At 47.1% G+C, this 25493-nt stretch overlaps 1 protein-coding gene across 1 annotated transcript; it reads left to right on the forward strand.

The window, feature by feature from the left end:
* Window positions 1-4941: 4941 nt before the first annotated feature.
* LOC138092857 (2-acylglycerol O-acyltransferase 2-like) lies at window positions 4942-24079 on the forward strand. Its single transcript, XM_068988913.1, has 6 exons — window positions 4942-5032; window positions 12386-12564; window positions 20965-21169; window positions 21486-21660; window positions 22288-22487; window positions 23925-24079. The coding sequence occupies exons 1-6, from the start codon at window positions 4942-4944 to the stop codon at window positions 24077-24079; spliced, it is 1005 nt and encodes a 334-aa protein (XP_068845014.1).
* The last annotated feature ends 1414 nt before the right edge of the window (window positions 24080-25493 follow it).

The following is a 25493-nucleotide window of genomic DNA, read 5'->3' on the forward strand; positions in this document are numbered from 1 at the left end:
AAGGAAGAGTCGAGGGTCAGGGGTTCGGGGTCAGGGTTTGGGGGTAGGGGGCAAGGGCAAGGTTAGGCATTGGGTTGGGGGCAGGAGACGGGGTCAGAGACAGCGGTGGGGCTGGAGAGGGGGGAAAGTCAAGGGTGGAAGAGACAGTCGGGGGCGGGGGTGGGGGGATAGTCAGGGGCAGGGGGGATGCGGGTGTGCGCGGGCCCCGGACTCCTAGACATGCCGTTGGAACTCGACCCTGATGCCCCCGCCATGGGGTTCCAGCATCCAGATTGTTGCGGTTCTTGAGCGCCGGGCTCACCCTCCTGGACAACGTCTTCTAGTCGTAGACGAGGAAGTATTGATATACTTCTTCCCTCTGTCCCTCTTGCGCTCGGCCGCTTTCTGCTGTCCACATGGTTGAGGAGAAAGTCCACCTCCACTCTGCCCGAAGCCAGAGAAGCGCCGGCAGATGTCACCCTGCGTGCGAAGGCGAGGGCGTCCGCGCTCACCGCGCAGGCGCAGTTCCGCCGCCGAGCCTACACGACCGCCGCCCGCGGGTGCGGGTGGGTGCGGAGCGGACCGGCCAGCCAGCCAGCCAGCCAGCCAGCCAGCCAGCCGCCCGCCTTGGAGTAGCGGTGTAGTGTACCCCTTTTCGGCCGCTCCGCTGGATGTGCAGGCCTCCGCCCTTATTTCAGTTTTTTAATCAAAACACTTCTATCCTCTCGGTCTGTCTCTCATACTGGGGACACAGGATTACTGAGCTTTGAAGATTTGATGGACTGTTCAAGAAAGGAAACCAGTCATAAGCATGGAATGGAGAGTGTGAAGAAGGGGAAAGAAGGCTCTGGAGTCAGGAAGGCCCAAACCGAGCCCAACTCCTGTCTTCTGTGAACTGAGAGACCTTAGATCACTGCGCCTCTCAGAGCTCTGATGGAACCAGCATTTGTATTGGAGAGTTGTGAGAATAATGTGAGATGCCAGTTTTTATGTGTGTGAATTAGTGATACCAGTAGCATCTACCTCACTGGATTGCTTTGAGAACTGAATGGAATAATGCACATCAGTTCAGTTCAGTTCAGTCGCTCAGTCGTGTCCGACTTTTCGCGACCCCATGAATCGCAGCACGCCAGGCTCGATCGCCTGTTTCTTAGTAGACACTCAAAAATGTTGGCTCTTTTACAAGTATTAATACAAAGAACAACTCATAGTCCTGTAGGCCCTTAATCTCAGTTATTTACCTTATAGCTCTAACCTCATCTGTTCTATAGATGTAGAAACAGGTCCAGAAAGGGTGGGCGCTTCCTCAGGATCACCTATAGAATGAGAATCAGGGTAGGGATCATTATCTTCCTTTAGTACCCAGTATAAAGCCAGCAGCAAAGACAGAAATCCCAGGCTCTTAGGGTGAACTGTCAAAGAGGGTTTTCTTTTTCTTTTGCTAAAGTTAGGAGGCCACCTGGATAGCAGAACAGACAGGACCTTGCCCACAGGCATGGGGGCTCAGCACCCAGCAGCTGATAAAGTCTTCTGCACAGTACCCACCTCCTGCACTTGACTTTGGACTTAGATCCATTTGGTTATTTCTAGGTGGCAGTTCAGCCTGCTTTCTGGGAGCTCAGAGGAAGTCAAGGTCTTTTACCAATGAGTTATAATTGAATTCCTAATTCCATGCTTATCATCCTGTGTTCTCTCAACACCTTATGTTCCAGATACTTTAATTAATTGATCCAGTAAATATTTGAGTATCTCCTTTGTAGCCAGATCAGGGAGGTCTTGCTGCTTATAGGCTTGAAAGGGCAAGGGGAGGAGCTACCACGGGAGCCTGGGAGAGTGGCAGGATGGAGAGGGTTGCCTGCCTGGCAGGATCTGTGCAGCCAACCCATGAGACCCAGAAGGGAAGTAGTAGATAATAAGAAACATAGAAGAATGCAGGGAAGCACATATCTCAAAGATAGGCAGATTACTGTACTGAGGACCTAGTGTCAAAATTAACAGAAAATTGGAAATAATAAGAAAGAGTCCAATGGAAATGCTGAAATTATTAAAAACAAAAGAGAGAGATGAAGAGCTCTGGGCTTATCAGTAGACTTGAGATATCCAAAGAAATGATTATAGATATTGATGATAGGTCAATAAAAATTACCTAGACTGAAACACAAAGAGAAAAAGGAGTAAAAACAAACAACAGAGCTCTAAAGAGTTGCAATACCATATTGAACAGTCTAATACCCATGTAGCTGAAATCCCAGAAGAAGAGATAACAGAGCAGAAGTATTCAAAGAGGTAGGCTGAAAATGTTCCAAAAATAATGAAAGAGATGAAATCATAGATCCAAGAACACAGAGACTCTCAACAGGATTTTCTTTTTTTAATCTAGATGCATTAAATTAAAATTGCTGGAAACCAAAGGTAAAGTGAAAATGTTGAAGGCAGTCAGAGAAAAGGATACATTACATTCAGAGGAACAAAGACAAGAATTGCATCTTTAAAGAGCTGAAAGGAAAAATATGGTGAACAGAAAAAGCTATACCAGTGAAAATATCTTTCAAAAATTTAGGCAAAAATACAGATGCTTTTGGACAAACAAAAGCCAAGAGAATGAATTCCCAATTGCCCGGTGGCTCAGAGGGTAAAGCACCTGCATGCAATGCGGGAGACCTGGGTTCGATCCCTGGGTTGGGAAGTTCCCCTGGAGAAGGAAATGGCAACCCACTCCAGTATCCTGCCTGGAGAATCCCATGGATGGAAGAGCCTAGTGGGCTACAGTCCATGGGGTCGCAAGGAGTCAGACACGACTGAGCGAGCTCACTTCATAAGAAACATTAAAGGAAGTTTTTCAGGCAGAAGATAGATGATATCAGAAAAAAACCTGGAGTTATAGTAAGAAATGAGCAACACCACCAATGATAACAATAAAGACAAATGAAAAATACTTTGGGGGCTTTCCAGATACATAATCATACCACCTGCAAGGGATGGATTGACTCCCTTTCTCTCCCATTCTTAGGCCTCTTCCTGATTTCTCTTACTTTTCTCCTAATGCCGCCAGTACAATGTTGAGGGCCTCTTTGGTTTATTGCTGATCTTACGGAAATACCCTTAGTATTTCTGTGTTAAGTTAGATTCCGGCTTTAGGAACAAAGTGTATATATTTTATCATATTAAGAAATCACTCATAAATTTCACTGTGTGGGGAGTTTTGATCAGGAGCTTTTTCAGCATCTATGGAAATAACCATATGATTATCTTCCTAAATCTGTTAATCTGATATAATATATTAATGGTTTCCCTAATCCTACCTGTTCATGGTATATGGTGACGTGATGTTAGATTGTTTCCTAATGTTTTCGAGTATAATATTTCTATTTTCCAGGCAAGAATACTGGAGTGGTTTGCCATTTCTTCCTCCAGGGGATATTCCCAACCCAGGGATTGAACCCTTGTCTCCTGTGTCTCTTGAGTTGGCAGGCAGATTCTTTACCACTGAGCCACCTGGGATGGAGAAGGTGATGGCACCCCACTTCAGTACTCTTGCCTGGAAAATCCCATGGACGGATGAGCCTGGTGGGCTACAGTCCATGGGGTCGTGAAGAGTCGGACACGACTGAGCGATTTTACTTTCACTTTTCACTTTCATGCATTGGAGAAGGAAATGGCAACCCACTCCAGTGTTCTTGCCTGGAGAATCCCAGGGATGGGGGAGCCTGGTGGGCTACCGTCTATGGGGTCACAAAGAGTCGGACACGACTGAAGTGACTTAGCAGCAGCAGCAGCAGCAGCAGCAGCACCTGGGAAACCCATTTTATTCAAATAGTTTGCTTTAATAAAGTAATTCAGTCTATAGTTCTCTTTTTCATGCTGTTTTGTACAAAATTGAGTTTAAATATTAATGTAATACTTGCTATAGAAGAAAGAAATTGTAAGTTTTTCTTCATTTTAAAAGCATTGCAAACAATTTATGGTGCATCAGAGGTCCCTATCTTTACAGATTTGGCTAACTTCTATGAACCTTTCTGGAGCTGATTTGTGTGTATGTGTGTGGTGGCGGGGAAATTCGTTGGTAATGTTCTCTGTTTCTTCTATGGAAATTCATCTGCTTAAGTTTTCTATCATTAATTGGCTTGTTTGGTAAATTGTATTTCCTTAGGAAACAGTCAATTGTATCTAAACATGCAAATGTTTTTGCATTAAAGTTTGCAAAGTAGTTTCTTTTGATTTTTATTGATTTTCTTTATTTATTTTTTGGCACTCGACACAGCTTGTGAAATCTCAATTCCCTGACCAGGGATTGAACTTGGGTCACAGCAGTGACAGCATTGAATCCTAAGCACTAGGACACTAGGGAACTCCTTTTGATTTTTAAAATTTCTTCTATTTCAATTATATCTCCACTGTCCTTTCTTTCTTACATCGTGTATCTGTGATTTGTCCCTTTTATTCTTGATTACATTAGCTAGCAGTATGTTTTCTTTCATCCTTTTTTTAGAAAACTAAAAATTTAATTTATTCATTAGAGCTGTTTTTTTCCAAACCTCTCATTCATTTCTACCTTTAGCATTATTATTTTCTTCCTGTGGTTTCTTTGTTGTTCTTTTGCTGGATATTGTGACGTGTGTCCCCTAAGTTGTGTCTGACTCTTTGTGACACCATGGACTGTGGCCCCCAAGGCCCCTCTGTCCACGGGATTTTCTAGCCAAGAATATTGCCTGAGGAGGTGAATGTCCTTCCCTTCCTCCTTCCTTTAGCTGACTCCAGGGCAGGTGGGTTCAAAGGTTTCTCCCAGGAAACAGATTCCTGCCAAGGTGAGGGCAGGGAGGCATTAGGCTGGGCCTGGGTGGGTGGGGCACCCTCCTCCCAGACCACTAATGCTTACTCAACCTCTGGCAGCAACAAAACCAGTAGGTGCCTCAGACCACAGCAGAACTCGGAGAAACCTGTGGAGTCAACCGAGGAGACGGCATGGTGAAGTTCGCACCCCTGTCCGTGCCGTGGGAGCGCAGACTGCAGACCTTTGTGGTTCTGCAGTGGATTTTCTCCTTTGCAGTCCTGGGTAAGGCGGGCTGGGCTGGGGGGACAAGAGACCATGGGATTCTTCATCTCATCTGCTGGCACCATACTAGTTAGGAACGGCTCCCCCAAGAGCTAGTGTCCAGCCTGTGGACAGACCCTACTAGACTGGGGATAAAATATGGACAGACTCTGTACAGGCTCTGAAATGGTCAACAGCCATTTCACACACTCACACACAAACATGCATGCACACACACATGCACGCAGGTACCATATGTATACTCCATGTCCTCCCTTAGAACTTCCCCCAAATTTTGCAGCTAAAGCATTTATCCCCAGGAAAGCAAGAAAACCAGCTCCTTACCACTGGCATCCTTGATGACTGACTTGTGTCTCTGCTCTAAAGGTTGTTGGGACATTTTAAATGTCCCTGCTGCTACTGCCAAGTCACTTTAGTCGTGTCCGACTCTGTGTGACCCAATGGACGGCAGCCCACCAAGCTCCCCCGTCCCTGGGATTCTCCAGGCAAGAACACTGGAGTGGGTTGCCATTTCCTTCTCTAATGCGCGAAAGTGAAGTCGTTCAGTCGCCTCTGACTCTTCGCGACCCCATGGACTGCAGCCTACCAGGCTCCTCCGTCCATGTGATTTTCCAGGCAAGAGTACTGGAGTAGGGTGCTATTGCCTTCTCCCTAGTTACCCCCATCACACAGATGAGCAGGGAAGCTGAGTGCCTTAGATGTGCAAGGCTGTAGGTCTGGGCTCCTGTGCTGCCAAAGGATGAAAGGGAAGGAGGCAGAGGGTTGAGAGAGGGCTGAGGTGTGGGAGGAGGTGTGGAGCAGGGGGTACCCCAGGGCAGGGGACAAGTCCCTTGGCTCCTGGAGGAAGGGTCCTGGGGGCCCAGAAGCAGGTAGGCTGATGCCTGAGGATCACAGGGTGGGGGTGGGGGTGGGGGGATGAGGGACATCTTGCTCACCTGGCCTTGGTGGAGCTTTGCCAGCACGAGTGTGTCTATCTGCCCTCATCCACCCCCAGCTCAGCCCAAGACCTGGGACCATCAGGAAGAGCACAGGGAGGTCGAGCAGCCCTCGGCCTGGAGCTAGAGCGAGGACAATTGAGAAGAGAGATCTGGGCCAGCTGGTGCTGGGAGCAGGAGCTTGTACCTTGTCCCTTACCCTGGGGAAAAAGGGGAGCCCCAGGAATGCTTTAGGAATGGGAGGGACAAGGTTCAGTCTGTGCAGTACAGGTCCCAGTGCTTGAAGCCTATGGATCTGCTGTGTTTGGAGTACGGGGGATAGACGGATGGCAGGGAGTACATATAGGGGGAAGCTGAGTGCCCTAGATGTCCAGGCTATATCAGGGGTCCCCAGTTTATGTGGCATGGGTCAAATCCAGCCCACTGTTTTTTTGCACTTGTACAGCCCAAGAATAGTTTTTACATTTTAAATTCTTGCATAATTTAAATGATTACAGGCCTATGTAATATCCTCCAAGTTGCCCCATAGAGCCAGAAAGTATACAAAATATTTTCAATCTGGTTGTTAAAATAAAGATTACTTACCTAGATCTAGGGAAGCTTCCAGTGGGTGGAGAGAAGGGACCCTTTCCAAAGATACTCAGGAGATGGGTCCACAAGGCAGGATTTAGTAAGGGCTTCCAGTGGGCCAGTAAATGCTGGCCATACGGTGAACAGCTGGTTCACACTGGATATAGAGCAAGCATTTGGGAGAGGGGCAAAGTAGTAGCCAGAAAGTTTAACAAGGACGTGTCACCAAGGACTCAGGGCCCAGAAACAAATACTTTCCAGTTGGTTTCTTGTTTACTGTTTCTTTTCCTCTCCTCTGTAGCTCACACACTCACACAGGAAGGTAAACTCCCTTCAAACAGTTGGTCTTGTTCTCAGCTGAATCTCCAGCTCCTAGAAGAGTTGGTGTCCACTAACATTTGTTGATAAATGTCTTGTCCCATCTGACTAACTTTCTGTGTGAGTTCAGTCAATTTGCATACCCTCTCTGGACCTCTGTAAAGTGGGGTTTTACATATTTCCTTCTTGGTGTTATGAGAGAAGGTAGAGGTCTCCCTTCCTTAGGGAATGAAAAGATCACCAAGTTTGGTTTTGCCTGCTGATAGGAGTTAAGGGTGATGTGGATGGTGAGGAGTTCTTTCTAAGTGCAAGGGCCTCTTGAGTGGGTTTTTCCTAACCTTAACATGGTACGTTAGTTGCAAAAGCCAGCATGTGCTGTTGTAACACTTCCAAACAGAATGTGTATCCTACAAGTGAAAGACTTCCCCAAATCCTATGCTCTTCAGTTCAGTTCAGTCACTCAGTCATGTTCGACTCTTCAGGACCCCATGGACCACAGCATGCCAGGCCTCCCTGTCCATCACCAACTCCCAGAGTTTACTCAAACTCATCTCCATTGAGTCAGTGATGCCATCCAACCATCTCAGCCTTTGTCGTCCCCTTCTCCTCCTGGCCTCAATCTTTCCCAGCATCAAGGTCTTTTCAAATGAGTCAGCTCTTCGCATCAGGTGGCCAAAGCATTGGAGTTTCAGCTTCAACATCAGTCCTTCCAATGTACACTCAGGACTGATCTCCTTTAGGATGGACTGGTTGGATCTCCTTGCAGTCCAAGGGACCCTTAAGAGTCTTCTCCAACACCATAGTTCAAAAGCATCAATTCTTTGGCACTCAGCTTTCTTTACAGTCCAACTCTCTCATCCATACATGACCACTGGAAAAACCGTAGCCTTGACAAGATGGACTTTTGTTGGCAAAGTAATGTCTCTGCTTTTTAATATGTTGTCTCGGTTGGTCATAACTTGCCTTCCAAGGAGTAAGCGTCTTTTAATTTCATGGCTGGCTGCAGTCACCATCTGCAGTGATTTTGGAGTCCCCAAAAATAAAGTCTGACACTGTTTCCACTGTTTCCCCATCTATTTCCCATGAAGTGATGGGACCAGATGCCATGATCTTCTTTTCTGAATGTTGAGCTTTAAGCCAACTTTTTCACTCTCCTCTTTCACTTTCTTCAAGAGGCTTTTTAGTTCCTCTTCATTTTCTGCCACAAGGGTGGTGTCATCTGCATATCTGAAGTTATTGATATTTCTCCTGGCAATCTTGATTCCAGCTTGTGCTTCTTCCAGCCCAGTGTTTCTCATGATGTACTCTGCATATAAGTTCAATAAGCAGGGTGACAATATACAGCCTTGACATATTTCTTTTCCTATTTGGAACCAGTCTGTTGTTCCATGTCCAGTTCTAACTGTTGCTTCCTGACCTGCATACAGATTTCTCAAGAGGCAGGTTAGGTGGTCTGGTATTCCCATCTCTTTTAGAATTTTCCACAGTTTATTGTGATCCACACAGTCAGAGGCTTTGGCATAGTCAATAAAGCAGAAATAGATGTTTTCCTGGAACTCTCTTGCTTTTTTGATGATCCAGTGGATGTTGGCAATTAGATTTCTGGTTCTTCTGTCTTTTCTAAAACCAGCTTGAACATCTGGAAGTCCTACTCTCTAGGGAGCCACTACATATATATATATATATATATATATATATATATATATATATATATATTTGTAGAGGCATATATATATATATATATATATATATATATATATATATATAATTTGCCTCTAGTGGCAAGGCTTATATGAAAGCAGCAGTAAAAGTAGAGTCCTAACCACTGGACTGCCAGGGAATTCCCTCCAGGGAGTCACTACTAACAACTCAGTTTTATTCTCTACAAGCAGTTTTCTTTTTCTTTTGAAGAAAAAAATTTTTTTGATGTGGACCATTTAAAGTCTTTATTGAATTTGTTATAACATTGCTTCTTTTTTAAGTTTTTTGGATTTTTAGCCCCTGAGACATGTGAAATCTTAGCTCCCTGACCAGAGATTGAACCCACATGCTCCCTGCATTGGAAGGCATGATGGTAAAATATATGTAACTTATACTTGGCCATCTGAACCATTTTTAAGTGTACAGCTCAGTGACGCTACATTCATTCACTTTGACCGTCATGATTATCCATTTTCAGAACTCTTTTCATTTTCCCAAACTGAACCTCTGTACCCATTAAACAAAAACGCCCATGTCTCCCTCCTCTAGCCCCTGCCAATCACCATTCTCTTTTCTGTCTCTATGAATTTGATTGGTCTATGAACCTCACAAAAGAGGAATCATCAAGTATTTGTGTGTGACTATCTTTATCTCACTTCACACAATGTCCTCAAGATTCATCCTTGTCGTTGCGTGTTCCAGAAATCCCTTTCTTTTGATGGCTGAATAATATTCCATTGTGCTATTTGCAACATTTTTCATCCTTTCATCCATCAATGGACTGATGGACATCTAGGTTGCTTCTACACTCCTTGTGGGTTGATCACTTTTCTGTTTGCCTTAAATATTTTTTAATAAAGACCCTGAATGGGAAAGTTGTAGAAGAGTGGGAATAAAATGCCACCATTTTCATGAAAAAGAACATGTCCACTCTGGTAGATGCTCATGCCTAGAGGATGGAAGGATGCTTGCAGATCTGGAGGGAGGAGGAAGATACCTGGAGACAAGGATGGCTCGGCAGTTGACTTAGATTTTTAAGTGTTTTTTTAAAATCCAAATATTTAATGTAAAAAAAAAATTATAAAGAATGTCAGCTAGGACTGTCTGCTGCTGCTGCTGCTAAGTTGCTTCAGTCGTGTCTGACTCTGTGCGACCCTATAGACAGCAGCCCACCAGGCTCCGCCGTCCCTGGGATTCTCCAGGCAAGAACACTGGAGTGGGTTGCCATTTCCTTCTCCAATGCATGAAAGTGAAAAGTGAAAGTGAAGTTGCTTAGTCGTGTCCGACTCTTCGCGACCCCATAGACTGCAGCCTACCAGGCTCCTCCGTCCATGGGATTTTCCAGGCAAGAGTACTGGAGTGGGGTGCCATTACCTTGGGGCAAAATCAAAAGTGTACATGGGTTATTCCCACTTTCAGAAAACCACTTCTAGGAACTTCCAGACCAGGGACTCTTAGACTAGTCAACTAGGACCCTCTACCTTAGGGCAAAATCAAAAGTTTACTTCCCTGGTCTGGAAGTCCCTAGAAGTGGTTTTCTGAAAGTGGGAGCAACCCATGTAGACCTTTGATTTTGCCCCAAGGTAGACAGTCTTAGCTGACATTCTTTATAATTTTTTTTACCTTAAATATTTGCATTAAAAAAAAACAACACTTAAAAATCTAAGTCAACCGCCAAGCCATCCTTGTCTCCGGGCATCTGCCTCCTCCCTCCAGATCTGCAAGCATCCTTCCATCCTCTAGGCATGAGCATCTACCAGGGTGGACATGTTCTTTTTCATGAAAATGGTGGCATTTTATTCCCACTCTTCTACAACTTTCCCATTCAGGGTCTTTATTAAAAAATATTTAAGGCAAACAGAAAAGTGATCAACCCACAAGGAGTGTAGAAGCAACCTAGATGTCCATCAGTCCATTGATGGATGAAAGGATGAAAAATGTTGCAAATAGCACAATGGAATATTATTCAGCCATCAAAAGAAAGGGATTTCTGGAACACGCAATGACAAGGATGAATCTTGAGGACACTGTGCAAAGTGAGATAAAGATAGTCACACACATACACACAAATACTTGATTCCTCTTTTGTGAGGTTCGTAGACCAATCAAATTCACAGAGATAGAAAAGAGAATGGTGATTAGCAGGGGCTAGAGGAGGGAGACATGGGCATTTTTGTTTAATGGGTACAGAGGTTCAGTTTGGGAAAATGAAAAGAGTTCTGAAAATGGATAATCATGACGGTCAAAGTGAATGAATGTAGCGTCGCTGAGCTGTACACTTAAAAATGGTTCAGATGACCAAGTATAAGTTACATATATTTTACCACCATAGAAATTTAAAAAACAAAACAAATTGCCCTAAACACAATACTGTGGAAAGTCAGCTCCGTGAAGGCAGGAATTTCTCTCTGTTATACACGACTGAACCACCAATGCTTGGCACATTATACGTGCTCAGTGTTATGTGAGTTCCAACCTATTTCCTCTGGTTTATGAATTTTACTACTGTTCATATTGGGTCAAAGTCCTCTTCCTGGAAGCCGGCCAGGAGTGACAGACCCAGTCTACTCTGCTTTCACATTCAGTACAACTGGAGGCTGACATTTTAACAGCATGAGTGCATGGTATTGAGGAGAAGGAATGGGATGGGGTAGGAGGAATATTCTCTGAGAATGATGCTCCATTTGCATTAGGTTAGGGTCAGCCCCTCAGACCTCCCGACCCTGAGATGAAGCCAGGGTTAGCCTGCAGTAAAAGACTGAGGTAAGAAGGTCTTTCCTCACTTGACCAGGTCATAGCCATGCTGTATCCCTGACCCATGGGCCAGCCACAGGTTGGCCTCTTCCTTCCTCCCTCCTTCAGCAGCAAAGGGCAAGGTGGTCAGAGGAAATAGCATGATCAAAAGCTAAGAGACTGAAGGAACATCATCTCTCCATGTAGATACACTGAACAATTTCATGTGGCCAGAGTATAGGGTCCATATGGGTGAATGAGGCTGGAGCAAGATGGGGGTCATCTAGCTATGCAGAATCTGAATACCAGGCTGAGCTACATGGGTTGTTTTTAAAGTCATGAGAAAGTCATGGAAGGACTTTAATTAGAGGGGGGATCTGGCAGGATTTATAAATAGACAGATGGGCAGTGAGTGGGCAGAGAGAGGGCTGGGCAGAAAGCATTTCTCCTGTTTCTCTGGGGTCCTGAAGGGTGTACATTAGAAAGTGTTAATCTAGTCACTTCTCTCCCAGGCATTTATTGAGCACCCAGTGAATACAGACTACTTACCTGGACAGAAATGGGGGTGCAGGGGTAAAACTGGAACGAATAAGCAGCCTGGTACAGTGGGGAAAACTTAGTGTGGAGTTGGGTCTGCTGCTGCTGCTGCTAAATTGCTTCAGTCGTGTCCGACTCTGTGCGACCCTATAGACCAGCCCACCAGGCTCCGCTATCACTGGGACTCTCCAGGCAAGAACACTGGAGTGGGTTGCCATTGCCTTCTCCAGTGCATGAAAGTGAAAAGTGAAAGTGAAGTCGCTCAGTCGTGTCCGACTCTTAGCGACCCCATGGGCTGCAGCCTACCAGGCTCCTCCGTCCACAGGATTTTCCAGGCAACAGTACTGGAGTGGGGTGCCATTGCCTTCTCCGGGTCTACCTGGCTTCAAATCTAGGCTCCTAGTGTGACATGGACAGGCTGCATTCTTTCCTCCTTGAAGTCAAGAGAGTCTCACCCCTTCCTCCTTGGGCGAGGGCTGGATAGGACAGTGCTGCTAGTTTGGAGGAGAGCTTGTTCCTTCATTCCTCTGACCGCTCATCTTCCTGCTTCCCTTCCCAGCCCAGATCTGCATTGCTGTCTTCATAGGCCTCCTGTTCACAAGATTCTGGATCTTCAGTGTCCTATATGCAGTCTGGTGGTACCTGGATCTATCCAAGCCGTGGCGTGGGGGCAGGCGCAGCGAGGCCTTAAGGCGCTGTGTCATATGGAGGTACATGAAGGACTATTTCCCCATCTCGGTGAGTAATGGGGTGGCTGGGGTGTGGTCAGGACTGTAGTCTCCCACACGTCCATGGGAAGTGTGATCTTCTGTGCAGTGAGCAAATACTGGGCTGGGAGGCAGGAGCTGGGCTTCCACCACTCTGTGGCCTGGGGAGGAGTCAGCTTCTGTCTGGCCAGGATGTAGGGCCACTATGCAGATGGGTGGATGAATGAGCAGAATTTGAAGGAGCTCTGTGAGCCATATATTGTGGCACACCTTAGGTATCTTATAGATGTAAAGCCCTTAGCAGCCATGCTTAGGGGTGCAAGTTATAAACTTAAGGTTCTAAGAGATCGCCTAGCCCCACACTTCATAAGATGAGGAGACTAACCCCTAGAAAGGAACAGGATGTGATTGAGGTCACATACAAAGTTCTTCTACTGGATTAAAGTTTGTCCATTGTCAGTCTAGAGGGACGGGGGGAGGACAAGGAACTTGTTCTAGGTTCTCTAACCTGCCTCTCACTCTGGTACGTTATGCATCCTTGGACAAGGACTTGCCGCATTCTGAATGTATCCTGGATACTGTATCCAGTGATCACACCGATCCCTGACACCTGAGTTCTTTTGAATCTCTGACTTTCTGACTGAGGGCACCTGATGGCCATTTGGACACTTGACCCTGGACCCAAAGTTCAGACCTGAATGGAACAGGATCCTTGATTTGAGTGAACTGACCTTTGACTCCTTTCCTGAATCCCAGACAGACTAAAGTCTTAGATGTAAGCAGCTGGGCGAGGATGATTTATTGACCAGATAGAATGGGGAAGGTGATAGGGACACAGAGAGGTGCCAGCAGGGACAAGTAGGCCTCCTCTGGAAACAGGAGAGTGAGTGGACAGTGCTGAGCCGACCTGAAGGGACCAGGTTGGGGGGTGGTCTTCCCAGGCCCCATATCTGCTTCCTCTGCAAGGTGCCCTCCTGGGACCTTGTCAGCAGAAGCTAGTAGGGTTTGCTGGGGCCTTAGAGGAGCCATGGGCCTGCCACAGGCAGAGTCCCTCATCCTCACCCCAGAATCTCTCGACTTTCAGATTATGAATTCCCTTCTCTCTCTGTCTTCTTCCCAGACCAGGGATTGCTCTTCTGTGCCAGAAAAGCCAGAGTTTCCATGGGAAAGTGTTGTGACATCAGCTACCAAGCCAAGGAAAAGCCATAAGTAGTTTCTGGCCTCAAGTCGAGCTTTCTGGCTCTCTTTGTGGATTCTGTCCCTGTGGTCTCACTCCACACTGTGAACTGAATCCCAAGTCCAGCAGAGAAGGAAAGCTGGCCTGGGAAGGGAAGCACATGTACAGGCCCAGAAGCTGACCAGGGCATGGTTTCTGAGCATTAGTGTGACTAAAGCAGAAGGTACACTGGGGATGAAGTTGGAGAGGTTTTTAAGGATAAGATAAGGGAGACCAGTGGGCTTCCCAGGTGGCACTAGTGGTAAAGAACCCACCTGTCAATGCAGGAAATGCAAAAGACGTGGGTTCAATCCTTGAGCTGGAAAGATCCCTGTAGGAGGGCATGGCAGCTCACTTCAGTATTTTTGCCTGAAGAATCCCATGTACAGAGGAGCTTGGTGAGCTCCAGTCCATGGGGTCGCAAAGAGTCAGACTCGACGGAAGCGACTTAGCACGCACATGTAAGGGAGACCAGTGCAAGCTATTCCACAGAAATGAAGTCTTCAACTGAAAGCTCTCCAGTGGGCTGTCTTCCTGCCATCCTGGGGCCTCCAAAGGGCCTCCTTTGCACCAGGAGTTTCTGCCAGTTGCAGAAAATGATTCTGTGCCTGTCTTATCCACCACTCTCCTGCTTCTCCCCCAGAGAGGATTTCTCAGCCCTGACACTAGTGACAATGGTGGCACACTGGACACTGCAGAATTTACCTGCACAGTGTTCAGGACCCTTGCCTACATCAGGCCTTTGGCATTACCACCTACAGAAGGCAGGCAATACCACCTAGTGGCCAGCAGAGGGCGGGCTGATGAGCACTTTGACTTGCTTGTCCTGGCCTGGGAGCCTGCAGGGGTGGGGCTATGGCCCCAGAGTCTGGACCGCTGCACTTCCCAGGCGACCCTCCAATTCTTCCACACACTTCTACAGCACAGGGCTGGAAGGGATCTTATGATGGCTAGGAGGTAGGGGTTCCCAGGTAAGGAGTCCGCACTCAGCTGGAGCTCCCACCCATTCATAAGCCTCTGTACTCTGTGTCAAATTAGCCTGTGTTTCTGAGCTGCCTTCAGCTCTTACTGATTTTATGAGCTAGGGTCTATTGGGAGAATTTCAAGAAAAGTTGGGAAACTATTATATTTCTGAGCATTGGATCTTTCTAAGTGCAACATTTGGGCTTCCTAAAGAGCTAATTTTTTTGCCAAGAGAACGCATTTGGCAACTTTCTTTTGCCAAGAGAACGCACTGGTCATAGCAGATACCCTCTTCCAACAACACAAGAGAAGACTCTACACATGGACATCACCAGATGATCAACATCGAAATCAGATTGATTATATTCCTTGCAGCAAAAGATGGAGAAGCTCTATACAGTCAGCAAAAACAAGACCAGAAGCTGACTGTGGCTCAGATCACGAATTCCTCATTGCCAAATTCAGACTTAAATTGAAGAAAGTAGGGAAAACCACTAGAACATTCAGGTATGACCTCAATCAAATCCCTTATGATTATACAGTGGAAGTGAGAAATAGATTTAAGGGACTAGATCTGATAGAGTGCCTGATGAACTATGTACGGAGGTTCATGACATTGTACAGGAGACAGGGATCAAGACCATCCCCAAGAAAAAGAAATGCAAAAAAGCAAAATGGCTGTCTAAGGAGGCCTTACAAATAGCTGTGAAAAGAAGCGAAGTGAAAAGCAAAGGAGTAAAGGAAAGATATAAGCATCTCAGTGCAGAGTTCTAAAGAATAGCAAGGAGAGATAAGAGAGTCTTCCTCAGCAGTCAATGCAAAGAAATAGAGGAAAACAACAGAATGGGAAAGACTAGAGATCTCTTCAAGAAAATTAGAGATACCAAGGGAACATTTCATGCAAAGATGGGCTCGATAAAGGACAGAAATGGTATGGACCTAACAGAGGCAGAAGATATTAAGAAGAGGTGGCAAGAATATATAGAAGAACTGAACAAAAAGGATCTTCACAACTCGGATAATCACGATGGTGTGATCACTCATCTAGAGCCATACATCCTGGAATGTGAAGTCAAGTGGGCTTTAGAAAGCATCACTATGAGCAAACCTAGTGGAGGTGGTGAAATTCCAGTTGAGCTATTTCAAATCCTGGAAGAGGATGCTGTGAAAGTGCTGCACTCAATATGCCAGCAAATTTGGAAAACTTAGCAGTGGCCACAGGACTGGAAAAGGTCAGTTTCCATTCCAATTCCAAAGAAAGGCAATGCCAAAGAATGCTCAAACTACTGTGCAATTGCACTCATCTCACATGCTAGTAAAGTAATGCTCAAAATTCTCCAAGCCAGGCTTCAGCAATATGTGAACCATGAACTTCCAGATGTTCAGGCTGGTTTTAGAAAAGGCAGAGGAACCAGAGATCAAATTGCCAACATCCGCTGGATCATGGAAAAAGCAACAGAGTTCCAGAAAAACACCTATTTCTGCTTTATTGACTATGCCAAAGACTTTGACTGTGTGGATCACAACAAACTGTGGAAAATTCTGAAAGAGATGGGAATACCAGACCACCTAACCTGCCTCTTGAGAAATCTGTATGTAGGTGAGGAAGCAACAGTTAGAACTGGACATGGAACAACAGACTTGTTCCAAATAGGAAAAGGAGTATGTCAAGGCTGTATATTGTCACCCTGCTTATTTAATTATATGCAGAGTACATCATGAGAAACGCTGGACTGGAGGAAGCACAAGCTGGAACCAAAATTTCCAGGAGAAATATCAATAACCTCAGATATGCAGATGACACTACCCTTATGGCAGAAAGAGAAGAGAAACTAAAAAGCCTCTTGATGAAAGTGAAAGAGGAGACTGAAAAAGTTGGCTTAAAGCTGAACATTCAGAAAACAAAGATCATGGCATCTGGTCTCATCACTTCATGGCAAATAGGTGTGGAAACAGTGTCAGACTTTATTTTTGGGGGCTCCAAAATCACTGCAGATGGTGACTGCAGCCATGAAATTACAAGACATTTACTCCTTGGAAGGAAAGTTATGACCAACTTAGATAGCATATTGAAAAGCAGAGACCTTACTTTGCCAACAAAGGTCCATTTGTCAAGGCTATGGTTTTTCCAGTGGTCATGTATGGATGTGAAAGTTGGACTGTGAAGAAAGCTGAGTGCCGAAGAATTGATGCTTTTGAACTGTGGTGTTGGAGAAGACTCTTGAGAGTCCCTTGGACTGCAAGGAGATCTAACCAGTACATTCTAAAGGAAATCAGTCCTGGGTGTTCATTGGAAGGACTGATACTAAAGCTGAAACTCCAATACTTTGGCCACCTCATGGGAAGGGTTGACTCATTGGAAAAGACTCTGATGCTGGGAGGGATTGGGGGCAGGAGGAGAAGGGGACGACAGAGGATAAGATGGCTGGATGGTATCACCGATTCGAAGGACATGAGTCTGAGTGAACTCCGGGAGTTGGTGATGGACAGGGAGGCCTGGCGTGCTGCGATTCATGGGGTCGCAAAGAGTCGGACACGACTGAGCGACTGAACTGAACTGAAGAGCTAATGGTGGAGAATCGGGCATATTCCCCCAGGAGGACCTGTCTCCCTCTGCTGTTCCCCCGTCACAGCTGGTGACATTCTGCATACATAGTCTTGCCCTTTGCTTTTCCATCTGATGAGCAATCGTGGCCGTTTTCCCCTATCAGGACAGGAAGAGTTGCATTGTATGTCCCTATGGCTACACAGTGGCCCACAAGGAAGTATTTCATAATTTGTCTAAACAGGCTCTGTTGATGTACATTTGACTGGATGCCAAGTTTTGGTATTACCAAAGAGGGGGTGAATTTCAGTTAATAATCGTGTTCAGATGCCGTTTTGCACAAGTGTGAGAAATTCTGTAGCTAAATTCCTAGGCAGTGGAGTTGCTGGCTTAAAAAGGTCAGTTACATTTTAATACTGGTAGATATTGCTTCATTGTCTTTAAGGGGTTGTAACAAAATTATTTTCCCACTAGCTGAGAAAGAGAATTCATAAAATACTTCAGTATGGGGAGTCAGGTATGTTTTTAAAGAAACATGCTGAGATGGGTTCCTAAGGAAACTCCTTTCCCAATGAGAATAACCAGAAATATCTCTCTTGTCCTTATTTTCGGGGGCTTCCCTGGTGGCTCAGAGGTTAAAGCATCTGCCTGCAATGCTGGAGACCCGGGTTCAATCCCTGGGTTGGGAAGATCCTCTGGAGAAGGAAATGGTAACCCACTCCAGTACTCTTGCCTGGAAAATCCCATGGACAGAGAAGCCTAGTAGGCTACAGTCCACGGGGTCACAAAGAGTCGGACACGACTGAGCGACTTCACCTTCACCTTCACCTTCCTTATTTTCACATTCAATAAATTCCCACTGCATGAGTGAAAGAAGTTTGCCTTTATCTGTGAAGTGATGGTGACTCCACCTAAGGTCCCCTCAGACTTTCTGCAAAGGGTCAAGGGTAACCAGAGGGCAGAGTGGGGGAGGGAGTTTGCAGAGATCAAGTCCAGGTCAAGGACAGGACAAGCTGGGACGGTTCAGCTGCGGTAGGGCAGATAGGCTCAGACTTCCAATGCTGTCCCTTGGGTCCACCTCCAGTGCTATCTCTTGGGCCCCTGCTCTGAGATGGGCGGCCAGGCCTCTGGGGCCTGAAGGTAACAAACATCCTCAGGGCCAGTGCTGAAGATTTCAGCTTGTTGACTTGATGACCTTTCATGGTGCCAAAGCTGAGCCTGAGCGGAATGGACTGCCTGCACCCGGAAGTGCAAATTACGAGCCTGGGTAGTCTTGTCAGGGAGCTTCCTGCCAGGGGCTTAGGGCTTGGGTCAGGGGCCTCAGGGCCTCTGAGTCTAAAGGCTGTGCCTCCCAGAGCCCAGGGCTCTGTAAAGGGTGGGCCCTGAATTTCCTGGCAGAGTAGGGAAGGGGGTGGTGACACACAGAATCACTGGCAGTTATCTTTGCACACTGAAGCCTGTCCAGTAACTGGTGGGAGCAGCATTATGTTTTTAAAATTATTTTCTGTTCAGCTGTGCTGAGTCTTTGTTGCTGTGTGTGGGCTTTCTCTAGTTGCGGATAGTGGAGATTACTCTTCGTTGAGGTGCGTGAGTTTCTCATTGCGGTGGCTTTCTCACTGGGTTTCTCTCTTGTTATGCAGCATGGGCTCTAGGCACGCGGGCTTCTGTGGTTGCGGCTTGTGAGCTCAGTAGTTGTGGCACACAGGCTTAGTTGCATCCCAGCATGTGGAATCTTCCCGGACCAGGAATTGAACACATGTCCCCTGCACTGGCAAGCAGATTCTTAACCATTGGACCACCAGGGAAGTCCAGGAGCGACATCTGTTAACTCAGTTCTGCCCCTCTGTCCTCATCCCACTTTGCCTGGAAGCTGCTGGTGATGAACAGCTCTCCTCTCTCACTCCTTCTACAATGTCTGGTGGTTTCTGGTGCACCTTCTGTGCTGCAGGACCAACCAGACCTGGGAAGAGCTGTCAATAGCGAGGGGAAGAGGTGGATAGATGGTAATGAAGGTCTGACAGGGGGAACAGAGAGCCATCAGGGAGACACTTGAATTGCACAGAGGGGTAAACAGGACTAAGGCCAGCCTCCAGGTCTGCAAACTCCTTCAGTTCGATTCAGTTCAGTTCAGTTGCTCAGTCATGTCCAACTCTTTGCGACCCCATGAATCACAGCACACCAGGCCTCCCTGTCCATCACCAACTCCCGGAGTTCATTCAGACTCACGTCCGTCGAGTCAGTGATGCCATCCAGCCATCTCATCCTCTGTCGTCCCCTTCTCCTCCTGCCCCCAATCCCTCCCAGCATCAGTCTTTTCCAATGACTCAACTCTTCTCATGAGGTGGCCAAAGTACTGGAGCTTCAGCTTTAGCATCAGTCCTTCCAAAGAACACCCAGGGCTGATCTCCTTCAGAATGGACAGGTTGGATCTCCTTGCAGTCCAAGGGGACTCTCAAGAGTCTTCTCCAACACCACAGTTCAAAAGCATCAATTCTTTAGCATTCAGCCTTCTTCACACTCCAACTCTCACATCTGTACATGACCACAGGAAAAATCATAGCCTTAACTAGATGGACCTTAGTAGGCAAAGTAATGTCTCTGCTTTTTAATATACTATCTAGGTTGGTCACAACTTTTCTTCCAAGGAGTAAGTGTCTTTTAATTTCACGGCTGCAGTCACCATCTGCAGTAATTTTGGAGCCCCCCCCCCCAAAAAAAAAAGTCTGACACTGTTTCCATTGTTTCACCATCTATTTGCCATGAAGTGATGGGACCGGATGCCATGATCTTTGTTTTCTGAATATTGAGCTTTAGGCCAACTTTTTCGCTCTCCTCTTTCACTTTCATCAAGAGGCTTTTTAGCTCCCCTTCACTTTCTGCCATAAAGGGTAGTGTCATCTGCATATCTGAGGTTACTGATATTTCTCCCGGCAATCTTGATTTCAGCTTGTGTTTCTTCCAGTCCAGCGTTTCTTATGATGTACTCTGCATATAAGTTAAATAAGCAGGGTGACAATATACAGCATTGACGTACTCCTTTTCCTGTTTGGAACCAGTCTGTTGTTCCATGTCCAGTTCTAACTGTTGCTTCCTGATCTGCATACAGATTTCTCAAGAGGCAGGTCAGGTGGTCTGGTATTCCCATCTCTTTCAGAATTTTCCACAGATTATTGTGATCCACACAGTCAAAGTCTTTGGCATAGTCAATAAAGCAGAAATAGATGTTTTTCTGAAACTCTCTTGCTTTTTCCATGATCCTGATATAGCTAGCGAATTCTCACTCCCAGGTCCTATGTGCTGAGTTTTCTCATAGGGAATTTGGTTAGAACAGGGTTGTTTGAGTGGCAGCCCTGTGTGTGGCCCTTGATGGTGTATGAACTATGCCAATTATGATTATCCTGTCCTGTAGTCTTGGTAATTCCAGGGAACTCACAGACCTGAGATTCTCAGCAGAATGTAGGCAGGGCAGGGTCAAATGTCCACATTTAATACATTGAAAGCTGGAGAGGGAGACAATTTGTCTGAAGCTCACAGCAAGTCTGGGACTTGGGTGGCAGCAGGATCTCCCTGGGTGCATTCACATGTATATCTCCATCTTCCTAAGAACTAGAGGCTCAGAGAGGGGAAGCAAGCTGCCCAAGATCACACTGGTGCTTGCAGAATGGTATGAGGTGCAGCTCCAATTCAGCAGATTGTTGTCCCTGCAGCTGGTCAAGACTGCCCATCTGGACCCCTCCCGGAACTACCTCGCTGGCTTCCACCCCCACGGGGTTCTGGCCACCGGAGCTTTTACCAATCTGTGCACAGAGAGCACTGGGTTTTCCTCACTCTTCCCTGGCATCCGCCCACATCTGATGATGCTGAACTTGTGGTTCTGGACTCCTTTCTTCAGGGATTATATCATGTCAGGGGGTGAGTTTTCCCAACCCTGAGTAACCCAGTTGGGTGAGGGCTGCAGGCATGGAGGAGCGATTTTACAGAGGGCTGTCAACACTTCTGTACTTCTTCCAGGTGAATGTGTAGTGGAGAAGGAGGCTAGATTCAAGGAAGCACTTCCCACAGCTCTGTGCTTAGTGATCCACTCAGTTGGGGGTTGGGAAGACCTGAAGGGCTCAGTCCCAGTCCTCAGGGAACTCACAGTTGGGAACTGGAGTGGAGCCTAGCCCACATCTCTGCCCATGGTCCCTGCCCCTTCACCCCATACCTAACCGCCTTTCTCTCTCCCCAGGGCTGGTCCCAGTAGACAAGGAGAGCGCTGCTCACATTCTGAGCAGGGAAGGAGGCGGTAACCTCATGGCCATCATTGTTGGGGGCGTCCAGGAGGCACTGGATTCCAGGCCTGGAGGCTACAAGCTGGTGCTGCGGAACCGCAAGGGCTTCATCAGGCTCGCCCTGATGCACGGGTATTGGGAAGAGGGCTCTGGGTTCAACTGGAGATTGGCAAGGATTGTGTTTTGGTGGGAAGACAGCACAGATGAATACACATCCTATTTTGGCAGGAAGAGTCACAATCCATTGACAGTGAAGATTCTGTGTTGGTGATCCATGTACTGTCTCATTCCTAAATAGCCAGAGAAGATTCTAGAAGGGAGATTTGGTGATGAAAGGGAATAGGGTCAAGGGTCATATTACTGAAAACTTGCATTACATCTGAGTCTAGGGCATTTGGGAGAATGGTGTTTGGGGCATAGCTTAGAGGTGTTCTCTTACCTTGAAGCATCTGTGAAGAATACAAGCTAACTGGGAAGAAGAAATTTTTCCAGAAAGTTTGCATGTTTTATGCCTGGAAGGGCTCTCTGAAGCATTCTGTTCTGTCATGGTGTAACTGGGAAGCTATGGTCCAGAGAGGAGCACTGACCTGCCTAAAATCACAAAGCAAGTCTGTGGCGGGTCTGGAGAACACCCAGGGCCTCCTACTTTTGTCCCAGGGCTTTGTCCTCTGCTCCAGTTCCTGCTCACTAGGTCCCTGCTGCAGGCTATGTGGCCAGCTTCTTGCCCCTCCACACGCCCTCTCTCCTGTCTCCCTCTAGGGCAGCTCTGGTGCCAATCTTCTCCTTTGGGGAGAATGACATATTTAAGCAGGTTGAGAACTCTCCTGGCTCCTGGGTGCGCTGGTTCCAGGACCGACTTCAGAAGATTGTAAGAGTCTCCATCCCGCTCTTCTATGGCCGTGGAGTCTTCCAGTACAGCTTTGGTCTTATGCCCTACCGCCGGCCCATCATCACCGTGGGTGAGCCTAGACTCAGGGTGGGAGAGGAAAGGGCTACACAGTCAGGGGCTCAAGCTGGTGTTGCAAAGGGGACTAGACATGAGCCAAAGACATCATTGAATTTCACGGAGTTCACGTTCCAGAGTGTGAAACAGATACACAGGCAGATAACCCTGATGAAAGAAAGTCTGGGATGGGAAATCTAACTGAGACAAAACAAACAAACAGTTACCTCTACTGATTACTGGGCACCTGCTGTGTGTCAGGTACTGCACTGACTGCTTACATGCAGCAGCTTAGTTTTCCCAACAACCTTGTAGGCAGTGATTATTATCACCATTTTACTAAAGGCAAACTGAGACTCAGAGAAGGTAAATCACTTCCAAAAGATCACCCTGTCCTTGATATAAAGTTGAGGTTTGATCAGGGTCTACTTCGTTTTTTATGATGCTAGAGAGGAGGGTTTAATTCTGACAGGAGGATCTTGTAAGGCTTATTGGAAAAGTGGATACAAGGGAAGGGCATTCCAGGTCTGATAGTATTGTGTGTAAAGTAGCAATCAGCAGGCTGTGAAGGAGAGCCTGAGGGATTTCCCTGTAAATAATGGGCATGGGCCTTAGTGCATGGATTTTGCACCATCTTTTCAGCTATTTGATTGTCTCATTTGCTTTGTCTTGGATTCCAACTAGGTTTCAATGGCAAAGCTTGTAGAGTGAGGTCTTTTCATCTCCACTCACCCAGTCATTTCTTAGTTGAATCCAGACTTGGCCAACCCTCTACACCATGACTTTCCCTGGGTTGTCTGGCAATATTTTCTTGAATATAATTCACAACGGATGCTTCCAGAACCATTCTCAAGAGAAGAAGACAGGACAGCTGCTTTCTGAGCCAGGCAGAACTTGAGGAAGGAGGTTGATAGGTCCTCCCGTGTCCTCCCTAGAATGGGGGGCACTGTAGCGGAAGGAGAGGAGGTAGAAGACACTTGGGCTGTGGGCCACCTCCTCTCAGACATACAGACACTTCCACTCATGGGATGTGAGACTCCCAGATCCACGTGTCCATGAGGCTAAGAGCACAACCTCAGGGCTTACAACCAGTCACTGATTCTTCCTAAGTGACCCTGACCAATTTACTCAACCTCCCCGAGTCTCAATGCCTCAGCTGTCAAATAGGAATAATAGCAGGTTCTATCTTCTTAGGATTGTTAGGATGACTTAAGAGATAATGCATTAAAATGCATTAAAACTGGTGCATTAAAACACCAGCTGGTGATATTGTTAATATATCAGAATCTTGGAGTTGCCCTAACATCTCAGAATCTATGACTCAAAATAGAATTGAAAGGGAAGGAGAAAGAGTGCTTACCTGCTCAGATGACCATTGTGGTGGGAACCCCGAGGGTCCCTGTGCCTTCAGTGGTTCTGGCTCTGAGCCACCACTCACCTCTGTGTCTTGCAGTGGGGAAGCCCATCGAAGTGCAGAAGACATCACATCCCTCCCAGGAGGAGGTGGACAGGCTGCACCAGCGCTACATGAAGGAGCTGGAAAACCTCTTCGAAGCCCACAAGCTCAAGTACAACGTCCCCAGAGACCAACACTTGGAGATCTGCTGAACACCTCCCCAGAGAAGGGGCTCCTCCAAAGGGCAGTGCTGGCATTAGGGAGGATGGAGGAAGGTTCTGTGATCCCAGAAGGCTTCCTGGAGGTGTCTGTTGAACACATCTCCAGAGCCTTCCCTGACTCCTGCATCTCCACCCCACGCCAGGCCTTGGGTCACAGCTGGCTCCTTGGCAGAGGAGACCGGACTCTGGCATAGGTGACTTGCTCTCCTGCACTGACTCCTCTGTAGTGGGCCCTCCCCTTCATTCTGCCCACCTGAGAAGTGGGAGAGGATGATGTCTGTGTCTCCGTCCTCTGTGGTCCTGTCGCTCAATGGGCAGGACAAGAGCAGCTCCAGTTAGCAGGTTTCTCTGCCTCTGCCTTGAGTGACAGCACAGAAGCAGCCCCAGCTGCTACAAGCTCCCCCATCCTGCATTCTGCCTGTCCCATCTCCTCCCTCCCTGAGCTGGAGAGGAGGGCGAGGCCGCAACCCCCTGACTTATCCTGGCACCTTCAAGTTTCTGAGTCCTCTGAGCCCCAGAGTGGCAGCCAGAGGGGCCGGAAAGTGCAGAAGGAGACTGTAGCTCTATCACTGGCTGAATGACCATGGCAGACCTCTTCACCTTCTCTCTGGGTCTCAGTTTCCCCCAGGGACTAAGATGACCTCTGACCTCAGCTGTGATGTCACATTGGCTGAGAGCTCCATGAGTCAGCCGCTATTCCTCCTTTGTAACTTCAGCCCTGACTTTGACACAGAAGGGAGCTCCATAAATGTCAATTCATCAGTGAAAGAATTCTGTTTCAGCCTTCTCTTCCTCCACCCTTCTCCCCAGCTGGGAGCCTCCCATTGTGTCCCAGCCTGGCCCTGCAGCCCTGCTGCTCCGTGTCCCCTTCCCAGATGGTAGGTCAGATGGGCCAGAGTATGGCATGTTACTCCTTCCTCCCTGGCCAGTCAGCTCCAACTTACCACCTCTGCCCTGTTCTGTGGGAGACAAGGGGGAGGCTATGTGCAGACACAGAGCAGACCAGGGAGAGAAGGAACATGAGGAGTGAATGGTCAGTGTCTGCAAGCAGGGCAGATGGGGACAAGCCTCTGATAAAGAAAATTCTGGGTCACTGGCTCTGGGATATGTGTCATGAATGATCAGACAGGATGATAGGGTAGGACCAGTACTATGAATGCCCACATCTGGAGTGGGAAAGCAAGTTCTTTCCCTCTAGAAGCTAATCACAGCAATAAGTACAAATGGGGTGCTGGGGGTGGGGGGAGTGGGGAGAAATTCTGTGGATGTAAATTTAGGTTCAGTAACCCTGGCCAAGACCCATCCCCTTTCAACCTCAGGTTTGTTATCAGGGAAATAAGAATTACAGTACCTAACTTGGGTTTGTGCGTGGAATAGATAATATTATGAGATGGTTAACCATTCC

The sequence above is a fragment of the Capricornis sumatraensis genome, chromosome 16 (genome assembly GCF_032405125.1).
Source record: "Capricornis sumatraensis isolate serow.1 chromosome 16, serow.2, whole genome shotgun sequence".
In the NCBI taxonomy this organism is placed as follows: Eukaryota; Metazoa; Chordata; class Mammalia; order Artiodactyla; family Bovidae; genus Capricornis; species Capricornis sumatraensis.

Excerpts from the sequence above, each read along its gene's own strand:
- LOC138092857 (XM_068988913.1), top strand. The coding sequence starts at position 4,942 with ATGGTGAAGTTCGCACCCCTGTCCGTGCCGTGGGAGCGCAGACTGCAG. Across the intron at positions 12,565-20,964 it reads AGGACTATTTCCCCATCTCG|CTGGTCAAGACTGCCCATCT; the intron begins GTGAGTAATGGG and ends TTGTCCCTGCAG. Across the intron at positions 21,170-21,485 it reads GGATTATATCATGTCAGGGG|GGCTGGTCCCAGTAGACAAG; the intron begins GTGAGTTTTCCC and ends CTCTCTCCCCAG.